This window comes from Leuciscus leuciscus (genome assembly GCF_965113295.1).
Source record: "Leuciscus leuciscus genome assembly, chromosome: 10".
Taxonomy (NCBI): Eukaryota; Metazoa; Chordata; class Actinopteri; order Cypriniformes; family Leuciscidae; genus Leuciscus; species Leuciscus leuciscus.
The window spans coordinates 5,618,082-5,636,271 of record NC_138734.1 but is presented as its reverse complement, the minus strand read 5'-3'; the positions used below and the strand labels follow the sequence as shown (position 1 = coordinate 5,636,271).

The following is an 18,190-nucleotide window of genomic DNA, read 5'->3' as shown; positions in this document are numbered from 1 at the left end:
TAAACAATTCCCCATCGTAAGTACACATTGATGGCCTAAGACACGAAACGAGCGGTTTGTGTGAGAAAACAAACAGTATTTATATCGTTTTTACCTCTTGTACACAGCCATGTCCAAGTGATCTGAGAGCGCGGGCGGGTATAGATATATACAATAGAAGTTGCCTTGGCTACTGCAGTTCATTGGAACGAAACCGTAGCCAAGGCGACACAAACCGCTCGTTTCGTGTCTTGGGCCATCAATGTGTACTTACGATGGGGAATTGTTTAATTTGGACGATGGGGAATTGTTTTAATTTGGACTCTGTGCATGCTCTTTGAGACAGTGACCATAGACCTGCATTAAATGACTGACAGACAAGAACGGTTTGACCTAAAAATATAAAAATGTAAACTACTGCGGAAAAAAAGACACCTACATCTTGGATGCCCTTGAGGTAAGCTAAAACATACCAAAATTTAATTTCAAAGTGAACTATCCCTTTAAGAAATAATACAGGATGTGTGAAGTGAAACCTTCCTGTAACTCCACAGCTACACAGACTCATGATACATTTAAATCACACAGTCACAAAGTACCAAAACAGTTTTTATTTTTTTCTGTGCATGCATTTCTTAAAACACCTTTTGTTCTGACATGAATATCAGGCACCCTTTTTGTTCCCTACCATCCAATGATACAAAGAATAATGAATGAATGTACAGTACTACAATAAAGACAAACAGACTGTGTACTGCATAACAGTCAGTGGCTGTCAATAATAAAGTGTAAAAAGCCAGTTATAAAGTGCATCTGAAGTTCTCCACACCTCTGGACATCAAAAACCACCATCAACTAGCCCTGAAAACAATGATTCACTTCATTTCAAATTCATCGATGAATACAATACAATACTGGACGGCTGGCGGGATTGTCTTCCTGTGTCTATTGTCCAGACTGAGAGGTCTTGGTCCAAGCAACAAAAACAAAAACACAAAACATTGAATAGTCTGGAAATATATCTGAATATGAAAATAGCAATCAGTTACAAATCCTACACAAAACAACGCTAGAGAAGATTCACACGTAGGACACAATGATCAAGTTTTCAATTTCCTAAAAGAATGGCAACATTACTAAAGTCTTGAAGATCAAATTTCGACATCATTTGGTTCATGAAAATGTTACAATCCACCCGGATGCTTTTGTTCCACGATAACATCAGAAGCTGTTCTGCCCAACAGTGAGGTGTGTTGTGTTGCACGTGTTCACACTCGACTGTCTCGACCTCGGAGGTTCTGCAGAGCTGCTGTAAAGACAATTTACAAGTGCAGGACACTGCGACAATAAGTGATCTTATGTGAATGAGGAAAGATCTAGTATTTTATCCATTTATGGAGTTGTAGGACACTTGAGAGCTGGGATCCCGCTGATTTATTGAGGCCTTCTCCGCCTCGGGCGATTCGTCATCAGGTTTGCGATCTAGTATTGGCTCTTTATCCTCATCTTCCTCCTCGCAGCTTGGCAGCTGGAAGAAAGCGGTCCACCCGTACACATCTGCAAGCTTGTGGAATGTGCGAAGGACCAGGAACATGACCATCAAGCCCACAAACAGGTACACTGGAAGAGAAAAGAACGAGAACTCATTTTAGATAACCATTTCAAGTACTTACAAAGGGAAGCTGAAATATTTCAGAGCTTTGTAGAAAGGAAAAATTATTTATATTTATAATATAATATATATTAAACGCCAGCCCACTGGCACTTGGTATGATATGTATAAGTTTCCAATGGCAATAATAACATTGACAAGCACATGGATAAAATATTAGGGGTAAAAGGTAAATTTCACAATGGCATCCAAGTTTCCTCGGATAGATTATATTATATTAGCAAGTTTGTGGATTGTACGAAGGACCGAAAAACAGATACGCTGTAAGAGAAAAGAAAGAATTTTAGCAATCTATAGGCAAAAACTATTATAGTAAATTGTTACAATATTGTTTAAGACCTTTGCTGAAAAGATAAACACACAGTAAATGCATGAGATCGCATTCTAAATACAGACATTTATATGAAGTTGGTTCCCCTTTGCCGGGCTTTCCACAAGATTCCGGAGTGTTTCTGTGGGACTATTTGCCCAGTCATCCAGAAGAGCATTTGTGAGGTCAGGCACTAACCATAAAACCCAAACATTAAATAAGCAAAGAATAACATTTAATTGTGCAGCTGAATTAGTATTAATGTATCATATTTAATAATCATTTAGAGGAGACTTGCTTGGATACAACGGTGAAATTCACTTTTTACACCTAATATTTTTCCTTCTACCTAGACATTTTTTATATAGCCATGAGCCGCTTATACGAACCATATATTAAATGCCTGCAGCCCGGGTTGGACATCGGACATTTTGATGGATGGATATATACACACATTCATACACATACATGTGTGTGTGTATGTATGTATACATGTGTATGTGTGTATGTATATGTATGCATGTATATATGTGTGTGTGTGTGTGTTTGTATGTATATATGTGTGTATGTATATATGCGTGTATATAACAAATTATTAATTTATACTACCTATATATAACTTAAATATAGTACATTTTAATGTTTATATATGATGTTTTGTTAAATGAGGGAACTTTTGCCTTGTCTGTTGAAAACTTTAAAAGCCCTTAGTTAAAGCCTTTCACACCCCTCACCTGTCTTTGAGCTCAACCAAAAGGTCTCTGAAAGGAAACTCGAGGAGATTCGAGTCTCTTACCCATGACTGATATCTTGTACAAAGCTCTGAGTCTCTGTCCTGGCTTTTCTGCTGGCACAAAGTCCCCCAGTCCTATAGTGCAGAGGGAGATGAAGCAGAAGTAGAAGGCGTCCAAGAAAGACCACGATTCTTCTATGGCGCTGAACACCAGCGCAGGAATCACGAAGAAGCCGAGCACCACCAGGACCATCAGTACGATGAAGTGCACAACACCGGCTGCGCGGGGGTGCAGGCCGGCCCGCTGCTGGCACATGGAGATCGGCCCGTAGGTCAGGGGGTGCATGAGGCGCTGGACACAGGCTGTGAGCACCAGCATGGTGAAGGGCACCCCGATCAAAGCGTACACGATGGAGAACGCTTTACCCGCATCAGAGAGCGGCGTAGTGTGGCCGTATCCTGGAAGAGTGGGAAATGCAGAGGAATGTTTCCAACAGGAACGACACTTCATGTCAAGTCAAATTTATTTGAATACACAGCTTTACAGAAAGTCATAATAGTATATAATGTCTTAGTGCTTCACCATATAGAGCAAGTTTTATGACTGGGCCATATGACGATATGATACGAGTGATTTAGATCTAGCTATATTGTATTTAGCACACGTCCCCGGCACACGTTTGAGCGTTGAAGGCAATTAAGATATTTACATATTGGCCAGTATTTTTGAGGATAAGTGATGTTAATGAAGTATTAATGAATATGATCGGATGTTGCAGGTGAAAAGGCTGACGTTATCAGGAGATTTTAGATAATGGTCAGTCAGTTTCACTGTAGAGTAAACAATTCTCAAAAAGCATCAATGAATATACAATCAGTTGTCTGGTTGTCATTTTGGCGCTTTTCCACACCCGCTACCCACACACACAGGACAATGGAGGAAATCGAGTGTATGCTGTTTTTGGATGTTTTTGCTGTTTTTTATTCAGGATACCCCGTCTGGCGCGTGCAATGATGACGCAGTGAATAGTGACGATTCTCTGTGACCAATCAGCAGTCTGCCGTGTTTTCACGTCACATTTTAGTATCGCCTCAGCTCGCTTGGAACCTCGCCGGAGGTGATACGAAAAAAAGTACCTGGAAGCAGGTACAGGTACAACTTTTACACAGTGGAAAACCAACCAAACAGAGCCGAGTCGAGTCGAGGCGAGGCGAGCTGGTACTGTGTAGTGGAAAAGCGCCAAAAGAGTCTGATATGAGTTTTTGACAAGAATCTGATAATAACATTTCCCAAATGAAATTAGCAGTCATTTAAGAGACGGTTTTGAAAAATCTAGGGTTTGGCTTTCATTTTAATTAGTAACATCTCTGATTTCAGCCAGAAGAACTATATTGTGGTGATATTACTTATTGTGTTTGAAAATTACTTATATCTTGGTAAAGATTTTGCATTTTTTTAATGAGAGATGCTCTGACTTGAATCTGGGAGAGCTTGAGTTCATCCAAAATGTAAGATTCTTACATCATTTACTCTCTTTCATGATGTTCCAAACCTGTATGACTTTTTCTTCAGTGGAACAAAAAAGACGATATACTGAACTGTGTATGTCCATACAAAACAACTTTGGACCCCACTGACGTATGAAAAAAAAAAAAAAAAAATCTATTTTCTGTGTTCTACAGAAGAGAAAGTCATACCAGTTTGAAATGACATGAGTGTGAGTAACCGATGACAGAATCTTTATTTTTGGCTGAAATATCCCCTTTATCTTGCTAATTCTGCAACGCATGTGATTTCCTGACTGCATAAAGCTGTTAGTGTAATCTAATACAGAGCCGGGTCAGCTACACAGGTTAACATGCTCGATGAAAGGAAAGCTTTATACAGACAAACAGGTCAAAGGATTGATTTCCCATGATACTATTTGCAGGAGAAGCCCAGTTAAAGCAAACTGCACTCTGCCTAAACTCAAAAGAGACGTATGTGGGTTTGACAAAAACAAATATCATGAAATAACCTTAAAAATCACTTTTATGGAGAACGCGTATAGATTAAAATGTGGAACTACGGTCTGTCAGAGCTGTAATAGATTCTCCTGCACACTACAATTTGACATTTGCCTCCTATGCAAATTGTTTTACTTCCTCTATCAACAGCAGCACTTCTGGGTGCAGGTGACAGCTAAAGTTAAAACGGATGAAAAACATGTGTAAGTTAATGTAATTAAACTCCCCTCACAAGTACATGAAACATATTTAAGTTATGTACACACTGCACTCTAAATTCCACACTAGCCTAATTTCCATTACAAGACCAATCACGTGCATTGATCTTTAAACACAGACCTTCAATATCTCATTAAACCAGTAATAGCCTATTTAAAAAAACTGATTATGAAAATAACCCTTTTAATAACGGAGTTGTCATCACATCAGTATCTTTTTTTATTTTTATGAAATACTGACATTTTAAGGCATGGATACAATATATGAATTGCATACACATCCATCACATGTATCTATTTGACAAATAGAAATGAGGTTGTGTGCCAAGCAAGACATTCATTCAACATCTGATTTACAATCTGATTCCAGCTTGTGTATATATGTGTGTGTGTGTTTGTGTGTGTGCGCATGCGCCAACACACACAACCTAACAGTTGGCAAAGTACTGTTCAATCTCAACAACTATAGGAAGCATGTTTGTTTGGAAAAGGCGATGCCTCCTGTACCCTTAGAACGGTTTAATCCATAACAATGTGCTGATTTGTTTTAATCTGTTGGATTATAAAAAAAAATAAAAAATATTCCTAATGAAGTTTGACTTGTAATGTGGAACCAAATAAAGTATATAAAATGTGTGTGTGCAAACCCAAATATGGATTTTATTTATTTTCAATACTAAGATGGAAAAACTGCCTATTTATATGAAATATTACTTTAAAAAAAAGCATGCTCCATTTTCATCCTGTTAGGCTGAGGTTTTATTCTGCAGTCTAAACAATGGTAAAAAATCATGGGATTAATCAATTTTATAAAATAAAAAAATGAATTATTTGTTGAATTAAAATACATTTCTGCATTTATATTTTTGAAAGAGGTTCCACACAAAAGGGGCCTGAAAGCGTTTGCCAACATTTCCATCCTGTTAAACATCCTGTAAAAAAAGTTGTGTGTCGTCAAGTACCTAAGAAGTCTGCTACACCTTTATGTAGGCAATATTAAGTAACAGATTTCAAAAGCACTACATAATAGGAATGACTGAAGAAACCGGCTCTTAATAAAAATGCTACTCCACTCTATTGTTTGCACAGTTACAGTAGACTCTAGGATGTTCAGTTCTGGCGAACTTTGGAACGTTGTTTTGCAGAACTTCGAATGTTTGTGTTGTTCTACACTCGAGTCAGATTTAAGGGGCTACTAAACGTATAAATATCCAATATGATGTATCAAAGACGAGCAACATCAATTAATCAAACTTTGTTCATGTGAAACTCACCCACTGTCGTGACCATCGTGTTGGCAAAGAACAGAGAAGACGCCAAATCCCAGTTTGTACGGAGCGAGGCATTTTCAAGGATCGACACGCCGTATTTATTCGCTTTTAAAACTCTTTCTAAGAAACCTTCAAGGGCCGTAGCGTTGATGCAGCTCAGGTTGAGGAACTCAGCTTTCAGGGAGTTCAGGTCTGATTTCAGGGTCTCTTCGACGGGCCGCTCGATGGCAGAGAAAACAAGCGCTCCCAGTATCAAGTAAGTGATGTACGCTAGGATGAAGCCGCTGAGCACAAAGCAGGACCTGAACGCCGTGGACATGGTGGGGTTTGAGAGGAACGCGGTGAAAGTGATTCTTAATTTGTTGCAGTGATGTGTTAGGCTGATTAAACTCCACCCTATCACAATCCTCCACCCTCTGACAAAAGTTGGCCACGGTGGCCAGGAAATAACTGTACTCGCTCAGTCACATGGGTTCATGCTTTGAATTTTGTGGGTTTGTAAAGTGCAGAACAAACTTCACACGAGCTCTTTCATTTACACCCAGCAGAGAAATCCATTATACACATGGTGTGATTACTATCAAGTGCTCCCAAGTGCCAAGAATCTTAAAGGTGTACTCAGTACTTTTAAAAGTAATACACCTACTACAGAAATGAATAGTATTTCTCATTAAAATGATGAGATGAAATGATGAAATACATGAGATGAAGTCTTCAGTCATTTCAGTCTTCTAGGAAAAAGCTGTTTTGTTCTACATGGAGTTGGTCGCCCCTTCTTCGCTCCACCATTGTTTAGATCACTGACTTTTCTCTTTATATCTTGCAACTCTAAATTTTTCTCGTAATCCTGACTTTATATCTCGCAATTGTACGAAAAAAGTCAGAATTGTGAGATAAAAAGTCGCAATTACCTTTTCTTTGCTTTATTCAGTGTGGCGGAAACAAGCTTCCAAAATAAAATCCAATTCAATTACCTTTTTTATTTTTCTATTCTGTGGCGGGAACAAGCTTCCAGAGACTTGAGATTTTTTAGCTTTTTAGCTTTTCATAGTTTTTTTTTTTGACTAGTGGAAAGAAAACATCCAAAATACAATTTTAAGTGTATGTTTTATAGCACTTTATCTGTTTTTGTCTGTAGATTTCAATTACACTGCACATTTTTAAAGGCCGTTTTCTCAAAATGAGTTGTTTCTCTTACTCTGAGTCAGAAATCTCCACTTCAGCAGGTGAAACAAGAATTTTGAACCTGGCTTTACCCAAAGTTCAGATTTTTGTTCTAGAAATGGATGCAAATTGGTGGATTCTAAATGTAATCAATGGGGAAGTAAGGTGATATCTATTAGTTACCCTTTTACCATATTCACCTGGGGTGTCTTGCCTTAAGAAGACATTGGTTTTACAGATAGGCTGTAAAAGTTTATTCATAAGTTACTGATGCAGGGGTTTTGGATTAATTTGCATAGGGTGTATTACAGCAATATGGGATATGTTTTGCACTGTGACTGCGCCCGTCACAACGACACTTAGTTCAGACCAATAAATGAGACGTCAATGAGACCTTGAAATACAAAATAACACAGAAAGAAAAACAAACCCGTGATGAAGTCTGTTGTGAAGATGAAGTGAGGGAGAGAGTCACATGTCACTGAGGGGACAGAAATAGCTACAGTCTCAGTCAAAACAGTTTAGTGCATTTCTGTTCATATCCACACTTAAATAAACAGACCTCATATAAACTCATGAGGACAGCAGTGTGAACAGTTGGAGACAGTGAACTATTATCCTGGTAAACAACCAGCCAAGTCATTCTGATTAGTCAAAGTTAACCAATTCATTTCCAAAGTTTCCTCTTGTTACATCTCTGTCCAAAGGAGATGTCCTCAAGTGTTTTGATGGCATAACTGGAACTAAATAATATGTGCAGATAATCAAAATGACCTGACGTTATGTTGTGTTCATCTGGTTGATGCAGTTCACATCTGCTCAGGCCGCTTACGAAACATTGCACGGTTGAACCCTCAGTTATCGGCTTCATTCAGTCCTCAAAGGTGTTTTAATTACATCAATCAACAAACAAGCTTACAGGTTCAATTTAAAATGTTAACATTCATTTTAAAACACTTCTGAAAATATGGTCTCTATTCTTCAGGAGTTAAAAATGGTACACTACAGTGTCATATTTAGTACTTCAATCACAGGGAGAAAAGACATGGAAACAAGAAAATGGATTTCTCTGTGAGGAGGTGTATGAAAATACATTTTGTGGAAATTTGCTAGCTTTTGACAATTTTCAGGTGAAGGTGAGCCTTTTGGGGGCAGAAAGTAGGCTATTTGTAATCTTTCTCTCTCCCCCCATCAAAATATATATATTTTTTGTTTATTTAATTTTTTTTCATTTCTTTTTCCCGACATGAAAGGCCATATTTTAATCTACATGTTCGCCATGGCTCCAGCAAAATAATCTTATTCTAGCAAATGTAATCCATAGATTGAAAGCAATACAAAAACAGCATACTGTAATATTTGATAAAAATAGGTCCAATAACCAGACTCAATGCTGCACAAGTCTCCTTACACCTGAACTAAACAATTAGACAAAGTTTTTTTTTTTTTACTTGACATTTGAGTATATTTGTCCTAATTTAACCCTAATATGCTGACATACTGAAAAACATATATTTGGTTGAACGCAAGTCTTGTGTTTCTGGATACACAGCTGAATGAGAAACAGAATCTACCAGACACTGAGTGAGAACAGACATTGAAAGAAGAGATACACTTTAAATAAACCTAGAATAGAATTCAATCCAGGGAAATTCAGTTTTTCAACACGTATTATTATTCCTCTCCGCTGAATTTCCTTTTTTTCAAGGAAGCATGGGTCAAAGATGTTTCAGCAGATATAGAGACTAAGTCTTGATATTTCTGTTGAAGTCGTATGACAGTCTTCTCTTAGCATTAGCAGCTAACTGCTGGTTGGATGTTGGGAGATTTGGAGAAAACCTGGAACTGGTCTTCAGTCGAACTGTCACACATTCCTGAGGTAGAAAAGGATGATTAGTGGTTATAATATTGAAAACATACAAATATACAAAGTAAATATACTATACTACACTATACTATACTGCAAATGCACCCTGTTTAAGGTAAATACACTGTATATAAATATAATATGTTCTACTTTAAATAACATTACAAGGGATTGATGTGGCAAAAGCTCAACAGGGTTCGGTTTTAATATCAAGTTTTTGCAATATATTACAGTGTTTTCATCATTCATTACAGCAAACTCACAGAACTGGGACGTTCCAAATGCAGTGACTGGAGGAGAAGTTTACAGGACATTGACTCCGCCCTCTTATATTTCACACCAATCATCCGGTCCAGATCCTGGAGGCCATCAAGTAAGCTCTGTTCCCTTTGGGGTCAAAGCAAAATGATTAACCCGGAGTTTTAAAGCATGTAACAAGAAAAACAAATACCATTATTATACGTGAAATCATCAAAGAAAGATTTGTTTTTACATTTTCTGTCATCTCAAGAGGATGAAATGCAGAATTTCATGCAAAACAGTCAAGCCTTTGTTTTATATCTGATGCAATGCAGTAGTATCTTGTATTACCACAAGGTGGCAATAGATGATTATTATATATGTCAGGGCTTTTCAAACTGTTCCCGGAGCCTCCCAAGCACTGCACATTATGCATGTTTTTCTTACCAGCTGACGAGCTGAAAAATCCCTAATAGTAACTATTATAACTTTATAAATAATAATGCCATAATTAGCACAGCCCAACTACAAATAATGCAACATACTTGTGCTCCCCTATATTGCTGTTTTCAGCTGGTCCTCGCAGAAGCTGCTTTAGTGTAGGAATGTATTCAGGATCTTCACAGCGAGACTCGTCAGAGGGAAAGGCCTCTAGAAAGACATTTGACTACACACACAAACAGTGAGGATCATTAGTCATCAACGCATCAACAGTGATGAGTTTTGAATGAGTTTAACTAACATTTATAGGCTTACAACAACATTCTTGAGTTTAAAGATATATTAGTATGATACTTAAATCATAAACCAAGCCTTTAATTAATGTTTTTAGAGGATGAGAAATAGTATGTCATTGTATCATGGCTGTACAACTGTACAATTTCTTTCATATATCACATGGTATCACGTGGTTATAATAATAATAATAAAAAAAAGTAATTTCACATTTATTTATATTTGTTAAGTAGTCTAATAAGTGGGATAATGAACATTCATTATGTCAGGATGTTTGGGACCCCTACACAAAGGGGTTGCAGTCAAAACTCATAATTCACCAGTGGTTCCCTCAACATTTTACTATAGGGTTCTTCAATTTATGTGTACAATGAGGTCTGTGGTAAACATAACTTGATGATACTTGAACGTTTTGCTCAACAATGTAAACTGCGCACCCCCCCCCCCCCCCCAAACGTTCTTATCTAGTTACTTATTAGAAACATGTTTTTTAAAATAAAAATTACAGCTTCAGAAATCGTGTTTTCGATATGGGTGTGTGTAATTTAGAGTTGTAGAGTAAAATGTTCAAGTGTCATCAATGATCCATAAAAAAACCATTATAAACCACTGGCGAATCAGTCTTCGTGGTTCTGACATCATCCCTGCACCACTACATACTTATGCTACCTTCACGTGCTATGGGAATTATCGTAAATATGGATTTCCTAGTTAAAAAGTGGACATGAACACCCTCTCAAGTCGTATTTACCACTAGGAACCTCAGGGATCATTTTGATACCCAAGTTCCTGAGTTGGGTGGGTCATAACCTTTAAAGGCCCACTGAAGTGCCTTAAAATGCACAGCATTATTCAATTTGTTGATGTAATTTCCACAGAAACAGGAAGACAGGGCGGGACATATCGAACAGCTCCTCCCTTTTTTTAAATAGCCAGTAGCGTTTAATTTATATCACAGCTAGAGCCGTTGAGCTTGGTAAAGTTTCCTCCTAATCTCGAACCATTTATCCTCCTAATCTCCTCCATATCGCTTTGAAATACAGCATTCTGTGCAGAATTCAAATGGGTCCGATACATTTTCTGGTCTGTGTCGACTTGCACATATGATCCGCTCTGTGCTCTCGTGTCTCTGGACCGGAGCAGACTGTGTGCGCTGTGGCGGTTCAGTGTCACTAACGTGAAATCAGTCTTCATTCGCCCCAATGGAAAGGGGAGATGAAATACACGGTCCCTATCCCCTCTATAGTGCACTATGTGCCATTCATCACCATGTAGAAAATAGTGAATGTGACTGATTTTAGCCGCAGCTTTTATAATGTAGGGGGCGGAGCTTCAGATTCTAGAGAGCATTTAATTGGACAGAAAATCTGATGAGAAGCTGAAGTGCAGCGTGATGTCATCATCCAAATTGGTGGAAGTGAGAGACTTTAAGTTTTGAACTCAAAATGTGAATTTTGTTGTTATTTTTGAGCACACTAGCTCACAGATAACAGTAAGGCTAACGTGTTCATATTAAAAGCCAAAATACTTAAATTTTGATTTCATGGGGACTTGAACTTTGGACTTCATGCTGTGACTGTTATTCTTCATTAGTTTTTTTCCACAACAGCTACATTGCCTTGTCTTGTCCTTAAGTAGTGCATATTTACATATAATAATTTAAAGCATATTGTATGTTTAATACACAGTGAAATAGCCTGTATTTGACCGAAATTCCAGAATTGTCAGTAAGCGGTGAATTTTTATATGGTTGCCAATGAATGAGACGCTAAATATCATTTTGGCTCTAATAAGATATTCCCAATAAACAGGCAAGAATAAACCTGGTGTCCTCCATGATTCCTGTTCTTTCCGACAACAAAGCATTTGAATGCGACGAGCTCATAATCTTCAAAAGTGGGAAGTAGGAAATTTCTGATTACACGTGAGGGCAGCATTAGTCACTAATTTTTTTTTTTTTTTTTACAGAATTATTATAACTCTTTACCACATAAATATAAATATAAATCTTTACCACATTATGGAGAGGAGAGAGGGAAAGGTTTGGCTTTTCGGTAGAAGGCCACCACTGGCCACCAGGCACTATCTTCTGCTCCACAGTCTCCTGGCTGAAGGCAATCCATGTGCTCTCCGACTGCTGGAATGACTGGTCTGCCGTCCAATCAGATGCCCAGGATGCGGGTTCATTTGCATCAGTGGAACTTGCGCATCCCTCTGAGAGGAGATGAGGGTTCATGTAAGTCTTTAAAGTTTCACTTTCTTGGATCTCATGCAAAAACTCCTAACAATACCAGTAGGTGTAATGTTAATGCAAAGAGCTTCTGCTAACTGCGGTGGAAAGGTTTCACAATCTCGAGCATCATTGACATGTGAAATAACTGACAGGACGTGAAAGTGTTTAACCATTCTTCAGTTCTCTGTTTTTGTACCCTCTCTGAACAAAGTGAATAATTAGTTATTTTTAGACCATTGTTGAAAGGTACAACAAAGGCTCATTTGGGAAAATGTGCCACAAGTACCAACATACAGTGAAACACCAACAAATTTTAATCCATTTCACACAAATTATGATTACAGGGGCAGAGCATTGATTAATAACAACTTTTCACATGGTTCTAGCATGTTATGAACTCAAAACACTTACCATAGAGAGCATGATTTGTAAACTAATACATTGTGATGTTTGCATCACATTACTGGCTCCATAGGTTTGGCTTTTCTGTATAGTAAACTTTCTTGGTTGCTCACATGGCATTGCACTTGAGCATTCGAGTTTAGCCCAGATAAGAGCTCAAAAACTTCTATAAGCAGTCTAGATGGCATGGTTGCTTCAGAAACTGTGTTTTTATCTAACGCTTGCTTGTGTTAACACAATAGGTTAGGTTAAAGGTTTAGGGTTTAATGCTGGTGGTTTTTGAAATGGTACTGTAGATGTTATTTTCAAATGCAATTAACCTTAAGCATTAACCTTTTAGCAGCACTCACTGCAGTGAAACGTACTACAGCAAATGTAAAAAACGTTACCAGATTCATGTTCATCCGTTTCAGTTAAAACTGAACATGCTTTTAGCACCACTCACTGAACATTTAACTTGAAAGTATTGCGAAATGTGCAAGTAGTCACATCATTTTGCTAAAATGTCACGGCAGGCACATTATTCCAATGAAAAGAGATGGTAAATGCCTTCCACAAATAACTTATTTGTCATATAAAAGATTTCCTTGCATGACCTAAAAAATAAAAAGTAGGTTAAACCTGTTTATGTTACCTAAATCACCTGGTTTTCACCTTTTTAGAGAGGAGGATTAATCCTGCGGATTATGATTGCACAGTGGCTGCCAAAAATGAATTTAAGCCCGGAAGATTATTAAGGGGAAAAGTATTTGGTTTTGACCAACAATTATGGGCAGAAGACATAGTATATGAATAAATAATGCTGTGTTTGTCCTCTGTTTTGATCAAGCCATTCCCTCTAGACGCACTGCCTTTGGCATTATTGAGGTTGGCCTCTCCTCTTGTCCCATTGGCCTTGTGTTTGCATGCCATTTTAATGCTGCTTCCTGCCTTAGGCTGGTACACGGCAACAGGGGTAGTGAAGGGATGAGGGGGTAGGAATTCCAAGCAGTGCTTTAAATAATTAATATCTTCACATGAGGTCGGGGGAAGCGAGGGGGTCTGCAGGAATCCAGGTCAATCCAGACAGACTGTTTAGTACTGGAACACTGGAACTGCATGTTTATCTGCTCACACAAACCCAAACTAAGCCAGGTTCCTGTTCTAGAAGAGAACTTACTGTACTTTCCGTCTTAAGTGACTTAATGTAATCATACTTTCAAGACAGTTTACTTACCACAGTTGTAATCCTCTCCCGCAGCCAACTGTTGGACGTCACTGAACCCGTCCATCCCACCTGCCTGCATGAAAGCCCCAAACTCATCCTCATCCTCCTCGCCCACATCAGGAGACCCCTCGTCAGTGGCCACCTTGTCCCTGTCGTCAACTCTTGCCAGCTCTGATAGCGACTCTGAGTTCACCAGAGGCAGCAAGTCTCCACCTCTAGCCCCCACCTCCCCATTGCTTAATGCTGGGATGGCTGTTGCTATGGCTGCAGTGGTGGTAGGGGCAGGATTAGGCTGGGAGTGAATAGTGGTTACAGTTATATTGGTTGTTGGTGTGCTAAAGCCTCGTGAAGAGGATTTGTCAGACTGCTGAACTTTAAGTTCCCCATGCTCTGTGATTAATTCCTCCCAATGCTGAGGTGAGCACATGGGCGGCCTCCACTTCTTCTGCGTAGTGCTACATTCAACACCCACTGGAGTGCGGCCCTCCGGCATGACTGTACTCTTTGTTTCTGGAGGTCCGTCTCTCTGAGTTGTGAGATCGCGATTCTCCACCGAATGTAGATTCTCACGCTCCATTAGGCGCTCATCTGGCCTGGATTCTTGATTCTTCTCAATGCTGACAGGGACTTCAGAGGGAGTTTTAATGGAAGAATGATCTATGCGTGGCTCATTATTACAGTTTGTTGTGGCTGATTTTATTTCTAGACTTTCCAAGTTAGTATGAGCAGCCTCAGATGCTACAGGTGATCCTAGGTTTGGCACATCAGCAACAAAGTTATGATTGTTCTGGTGATCATTTGATTCAAGGTCACATTTACTAACCTTAGTGTCTTCTTGTGCATCACCATTGGCACAACTGGATCCTTCATCTATTTCAGAACAGTTATCGGATTGATTAATACTCATATCAGCTTCAACCTGCTCACCTGGTTTGGCACATGGTTTGGCAGCGGAGCAGCAGGTTTGTGGGTCCATGCTCTCGGGTGCAACAGTTTTCATCGATATGGGGGATTGAGCCCTTTTGTCTTTGCCCAACTCATTGATATCTTCCTGACTTGGATAGCTAGCACTGGTACCTTTCTGGCATTGTGTTATTGTTGTACCTGGTGCTACGTTAAGTGGCTGCGTGTCTGTAATAACTGCATTTTTTTGGTCACCATGTTCCGGCTCACAGTGCTGATTGGCGATTTCCTTTTTGCCGTGAGCTGTTGTTCTTCTCTCCGCTGAGCCTGTCGTTTTACTGCACTTCCTCCATTTTCTAATGGCCCTGGGCTTGGCTTTGAATAATCCTCCATCGTCTGTCCCATCATGGCTCACCCTCTGCCCCCTAGAGGAACATATAAGCTCTTCTTTTGTCCCCTCCAGAATGACAGTGTGAGTCCGTGGACCTGTGACTCTCGCTCCAGCCCCTCGGTTTCCAACAGCACAGATGTAGCTGCCTCGTCCCTGGGCCTTGAGAAAGAGGCAGCGAGTCTGAGTCTGCCTGCCCCCCTCAGTGCCTTTCAAAGTGGCCACAGTTACAAGAGCACCAAGGCCGCCTTGCCTGACCCCAGGAGCTCTCGCTGCACTATTTGTACTGTCCAATGTGTGCCCATAGCCACTGCTAACCTGACCTGACCAGCTTCTCTGCCCCACCCTGTCTTCAGGAGGCTGTTGGCATGTGCTCTGTGCCCGAGATCCATTAGCAGCCTTTCTCCTGGCTTTAGAGTAACCACCACTCACAGCCCACGCTCTCAGGCCTTTAATCAGGGGTATGGCTCCAAACTCAAGGGCACTGGTCAACGAGACATTGGTTCTTCTGCATTCATGCAGTAGCTCCCGATGGGCCATTTCCAAGCAGTTATTGTTGTTGTTCTGTTGCAGCATTCTTCTTGGGGCAATACTATCAGATGCTGTGGTGGGTAAGAATGGCATTTAGGATGTCAAAATCTTAAAATGTTTCTGTTACATCACATCTTTTATTATTTAGCCATGGAATACAAATGGCATATATCTTTATGTAAGTTTGATATCTGATAATTAAAGGTCAGTACAAAAACAAGTACCAGCTCAAATATTAATTTAGTTAATGGCAAATTGTCTTCATATAAATTTTACTTTACTATGCCGTTTTAATTCGAAATTAATTTGCCTTGTGTTCACATCAGTCCTCAATGTCCGAGTATGTGTGTGTATATACTCGGATGTATATATATATATATATATATATATATTAAAATCGAAATCGAAATCGATCATTTTCTTGCATTCATTATAACTGTAATATGTATTTTAATTATTAATCTGTTATTGTATATACTACAATTTTGTAGTTTATATTTCTATTATAGTTTACTGTGTTTCATAGTTATATACACACTGTAATTGTAGAATATTGTAATATTCAATAAAATACACATACAATATGTATAATGTTTTTATTTTTATACTTACAACTATTATAAAATATATTGTCATATCAAACCACGAAAAGATTGTTCTTTCTTTGTTCTGTTTAAATTGTATTATATATTAGTGGTCAAATCGATTAATCATGATTAATCGCATCTAACATAAGTTATGTGTTTATATAATATATGTGTATATATATATTATTATATTTATATGTGTGTGTAAGTGAGTGTGTGTACACACACATTTACAGTATGTATGCATATATACATATACATACATATACATACATACACACACACAGATGTATCAATGTATGCATATATATAGGCCTATGTAATATGTTGTAATTATAATTGTATTTTATACAGACTGTTTTATCTGATTATGTTTTTTATTAGTACATTTAATACTTTAATCTTATATCGTATACTATTACTGTCTTGTACATTTTTCTTACATTTTATTTCGCATGTCCCAAACTATGTCACGATGATCGGAGGACGCTGCGTTACGTAGTCTACACACACAATACGTGATCGCATCACTTGCACCAAATCTCTGTCATTAACTAGGCTAATACTTGCCCACACAGATGTAACCTCGGGGAGGGGGGATTATGTGCATCGATTCTTTTTGTGGTTTGATATGCTAATATGTATCTTCTAAAATCATAAACAACCAATCTTTTGTTTCTTTGTATCACCTTACCTTTACAGCGTGCCAGTCATTTCCCTCATGCTGATGCGATGTCACGAATCACACAATTCCAGCTGTCGTAGGTTGAGAAGATGCTGCTGGGCTGAAGGATTTTAGCTTTAACCTTCATGAGGATTTTGGACTGTTTAGAAATGATGATATCCATGTCACCACGTCGTTTTAAGACAGCATATCCGAATACAGAGCATCGTAGATTTGCAGCGTAAGCTATTAATCCCATGTACGTTTCATGTGCTCCGTTAAAGTGAGCGTCACGCTACACCTCCGTGTCTCCTCATAGCGCAGGCTGCGTTGTGCGTTCACTGGCAGAGCAACGCAGAGCCTCCGCAATCTAGTGCGTGCCACCAGCTGACCAATAGCCGAGCGTGCATAACGTCAGTGCTTTTATGCTTACGCACGAAGAGGACACGCACACGCGCCAACACATAATTCATTAGAGCTTTCTCAGGTAACACTTTAGAATAATGGTCCTTCATTAGGCTACAAAGTAACTAGTAATGCAGGACTAATGAGTAGTACAACATTAACACTTCAGCTACTACTATTAACTAATAAAGAAACAAGCTTAGCCAGTAAGTAATATCGAATTTAGGAGATATAGTTCCTTATTAGGTAATCAATAATTACGTTATGAGATTAGCCTCATAACTATTAACTAACTGACACATTATAAAGAACATTATCGTGTGTCCAAGACGTAATCACTAATCACCCAGGTGTTACCTAGTCACTATGCAGTAACTAGCCTACTAGTGATCTGGACCATTATTTTAAAGTGAAAAAGATGTTTTTCACTTTAAAATAATGGTCCAGATCACTAGTAGTTGTTACTAGGTAACACCTGAGTGATTAGTGATGCATTTTAAGACCACATTGAGAGTAAAAAAGACAATTGCTAACGTCTCAATGTTGTGATTAGTAATCAATAAGTAATTCTTTATAATTTTGTCATAATTACTTATTAGTTCTTAATGATGCCAATCTCATTAAGTAATTATTGATTACCTAATAAGTAACTATATCTTAGTCCTAAATTTGAT

The 18,190-nt window shown here is 38.6% G+C and overlaps 2 protein-coding genes and 1 long non-coding RNA gene across 4 annotated transcripts; 1 reads left to right on the top strand and 2 right to left on the bottom strand.

Annotated features, from left to right (window-relative positions):
• Positions 1-570: 570 nt before the first annotated feature.
• On the bottom strand, positions 571-6,622 carry kcnk6 (potassium channel, subfamily K, member 6). 2 transcript variants are annotated; one of them, XM_082182279.1, is made up of 3 exons: positions 6,194-6,617; positions 2,758-3,153; positions 571-1,599 (listed from the first exon to the last, which is right to left on the bottom strand). In XM_082182279.1, exons 1-3 carry the CDS (start codon positions 6,507-6,509, stop codon positions 1,364-1,366), a joined length of 948 nt encoding a protein of 315 aa, XP_082038405.1. In that variant the 5' UTR covers positions 6,510-6,617; the 3' UTR covers positions 571-1,363. The 2 variants fall into 2 exon arrangements, with proteins under 2 accessions (XP_082038405.1, XP_082038406.1); XM_082182280.1 differs by having other exon boundaries at positions 1,462-1,599; positions 2,696-3,153; positions 6,194-6,622.
• LOC309507880 lies at positions 3,160-5,138 on the top strand. Its single transcript, XR_014209275.1, has 2 exons — positions 3,160-3,582; positions 3,933-5,138. It is a non-coding gene; the product is annotated as an uncharacterized lncRNA (long non-coding RNA).
• Positions 6,623-8,224: 1,602 nt separating the features above from the next.
• Positions 8,225-17,695, bottom strand: LOC309507570 (uncharacterized protein). The gene is made up of 6 exons (XM_082181855.1): positions 17,142-17,695; positions 14,048-15,931; positions 12,211-12,410; positions 10,007-10,128; positions 9,485-9,608; positions 8,225-9,228 (listed from the first exon to the last, which is right to left on the bottom strand). Exons 2-6 carry the CDS (start codon positions 15,903-15,905, stop codon positions 9,100-9,102), a joined length of 2,433 nt encoding a protein of 810 aa, XP_082037981.1. The 5' UTR covers positions 15,906-15,931; positions 17,142-17,695; the 3' UTR covers positions 8,225-9,099.
• Positions 17,696-18,190: the final 495 nt, after the last annotated feature.

Excerpts from the sequence above, each read along its gene's own strand:
- kcnk6 (XM_082182279.1), bottom strand. The coding sequence starts at position 6,509 with ATGTCCACGGCGTTCAGGTCCTGCTTTGTGCTCAGCGGCTTCATCCTA. Across the intron at positions 3,154-6,193 it reads CACGATGGTCACGACAGTGG|GATACGGCCACACTACGCCG; the intron begins GTGAGTTTCACA and ends CCACTCTTCCAG. Across the intron at positions 1,600-2,757 it reads GTACAAGATATCAGTCATGG|TGTACCTGTTTGTGGGCTTG; the intron begins GTAAGAGACTCG and ends TTTCTCTTCCAG.
- LOC309507570 (XM_082181855.1), bottom strand. The coding sequence starts at position 15,905 with ATGCTGCAACAGAACAACAACAATAACTGCTTGGAAATGGCCCATCGG. Across the intron at positions 12,411-14,047 it reads GGGAGAGGATTACAACTGTG|AGGGATGCGCAAGTTCCACT; the intron begins GTAAGTAAACTG and ends ATCTCCTCTCAG. Across the intron at positions 9,609-10,006 it reads AGCAATATAGGGGAGCACAA|GGAACAGAGCTTACTTGATG; the intron begins GTATGTTGCATT and ends TTGACCCCAAAG.